General features: G+C 34.6%; 1 protein-coding gene across 5 annotated transcripts in view; it reads left to right on the forward strand.

The window, feature by feature from the left end:
• LOC106883371 (cilia- and flagella-associated protein 43) overlaps positions 1-1,830 on the forward strand; it is a 99,256-nt gene that overhangs the window by 2,927 nt on the left and 94,499 nt on the right. For all 5 annotated transcript variants that reach the window (XM_014934359.2, XM_052972703.1, XM_052972705.1 and 2 more), the window contains exon 3: positions 1,071-1,158. In XM_014934359.2, the coding sequence (XP_014789845.2) occupies positions 1,071-1,158 (88 nt within the window). The remainder of the gene's footprint in view (positions 1-1,070; positions 1,159-1,830) is intronic.

Raw genomic sequence — 1,830 nt, forward strand, 5'->3', positions numbered from 1 at the left:
TTACTACGTGTCCATTTATTTATTTACTACACATTAAAAAAAAATTATATAGGTATGTCATATCTTCTGTTTGTTGTCTTCTTTTTATTTAATCTTGAAAAAAAAAAATATACAGGGTGCATAAGGTATTTGAGGACATACCCTTTTTGGGTCATTGCTGCATTTGTTGCTAACTCTGTATAATCTTTGATTCAGAAAATAATAATGGCTAACCATCAGCTTACTCAAGGAATGAAGTGGCATGCTGTTATTGTGGTTATAAAGGTTGAGCATAGCGATTCAGAAATATCTCGATTTTTAAAAGTTTCCAGATCTTTCGTCTACAAAGTTTGTAAGGCGTTAGAGACTGAAGATGGAAATGTATCACCAGTATAAAAGCATAAAAAGCATTCTAAAGGCTCTGAAATCATCAGGAACACCTGAATTTATCCATGCATATGAATTATTCTACATTACAATGTCTTGTTTCTGTTTTGTTTTTTTTTTTACTTTATTTTGAGAAAGTATGGTATGTTTTGAGGGAGTTTTAGCTGTTTTTGCTAGTGTGTGGCTTAGTTGTTAGGGTATTTGGCACATGGTTGTAAGGCTTGAGTTCAATTCCAGGCAGTGTGTTGTGTTTAAGCAAGACACTTTATTTCATGTTGCTCCAGTCCACTCATCTAGCAAAAACGATTAGTACCTTTAATTCAAAGAGCCAGCCTCGTCACACTCTGTGTCACACTGAATCTCTCTGAGAACTATGCTAAGGGTACGTGTGTCTGTGGAGTGCTTGGCCACTTGCACATTAAGTTCATGAGCAGGCTGTTCTGTTTATTAGATCAAATAGAACCGTTGTTGGGATAACCAATGGAGTGTCAGTTACTCACAGATCAAGTGACAACATAGAGTCTTTCTTGTCGGTCCATTTATTTTTGTCCTTTCCCTGGAAATATGAGTTGGATATTTCTTAAGCTTTGCTTTTTGTCTACCATATTCACTTTTCTGGTTTTCTTTTTTTACAGTTGATGATATCACTGTTGATCTGTTGTATTGAATGATTATTAAATGTGGTCTTCTGTGAATGATTTCAGATCAGCGAAGATACTTCAGAAGTTACTATTATTTTCAATCCAGAAGAAGAAGATCACCATTCTTCAGTAACAGAACTAGAGTATAATGGTGAGATGATTTTTATTCTGTTGACAACATTTGGTTTCTAGATAGAAGTAAATAGGAAATAACTCTTAATGACCAAAGACGAAAAAAAAAAAAAAAATTACATAATGCTATTGAAAATATGCATTTTTGTCTATATTTCCAGAGTTTACAGTCATCCTGTATAAAGCAGGGAACAATCAGAGTTGTTGTTGTTTGTTATTGGTGTCTTACAACCATAAATTTATTTTATTTGTTTCTTAGATGTGATGCTCTGACATGTTCACACTAATATCCAAATCATGGTCATTATAAAGAACAAAAATTCAGTTGTTGTATCCTCTGGACTTCTCCAGGTACCAATCATATTCGCTTGTGTTTTTGGAATTTTGAACTGGACCCTTTACTAACCCGTTTTCATATTTAAAATAGAATGCCTTTAATCTTTTACTCATTTACTTGTTTCAGTCATTTGACTGCGGCCATGCTGGAGCACCGCCTTTAGTCGAGCAAATCGACCCCAGGACTTATTCTTTATAAGCCTAGTACTTATTCTATCGGTCTCTTTTGCCGAACTGCTAAGTTACGGGGACGTAAACACACCAGCATCGGTTGTCAAGTGATGGTGGGGAGACATACACAGACACACAAACACAGATACACACACACATATATATATAAATATATATATATACC

Source organism: Octopus bimaculoides, chromosome 14 (assembly GCF_001194135.2).
Source record: "Octopus bimaculoides isolate UCB-OBI-ISO-001 chromosome 14, ASM119413v2, whole genome shotgun sequence".
Lineage (NCBI taxonomy): Eukaryota > Metazoa > Mollusca > Cephalopoda > Octopoda > Octopodidae > Octopus > Octopus bimaculoides.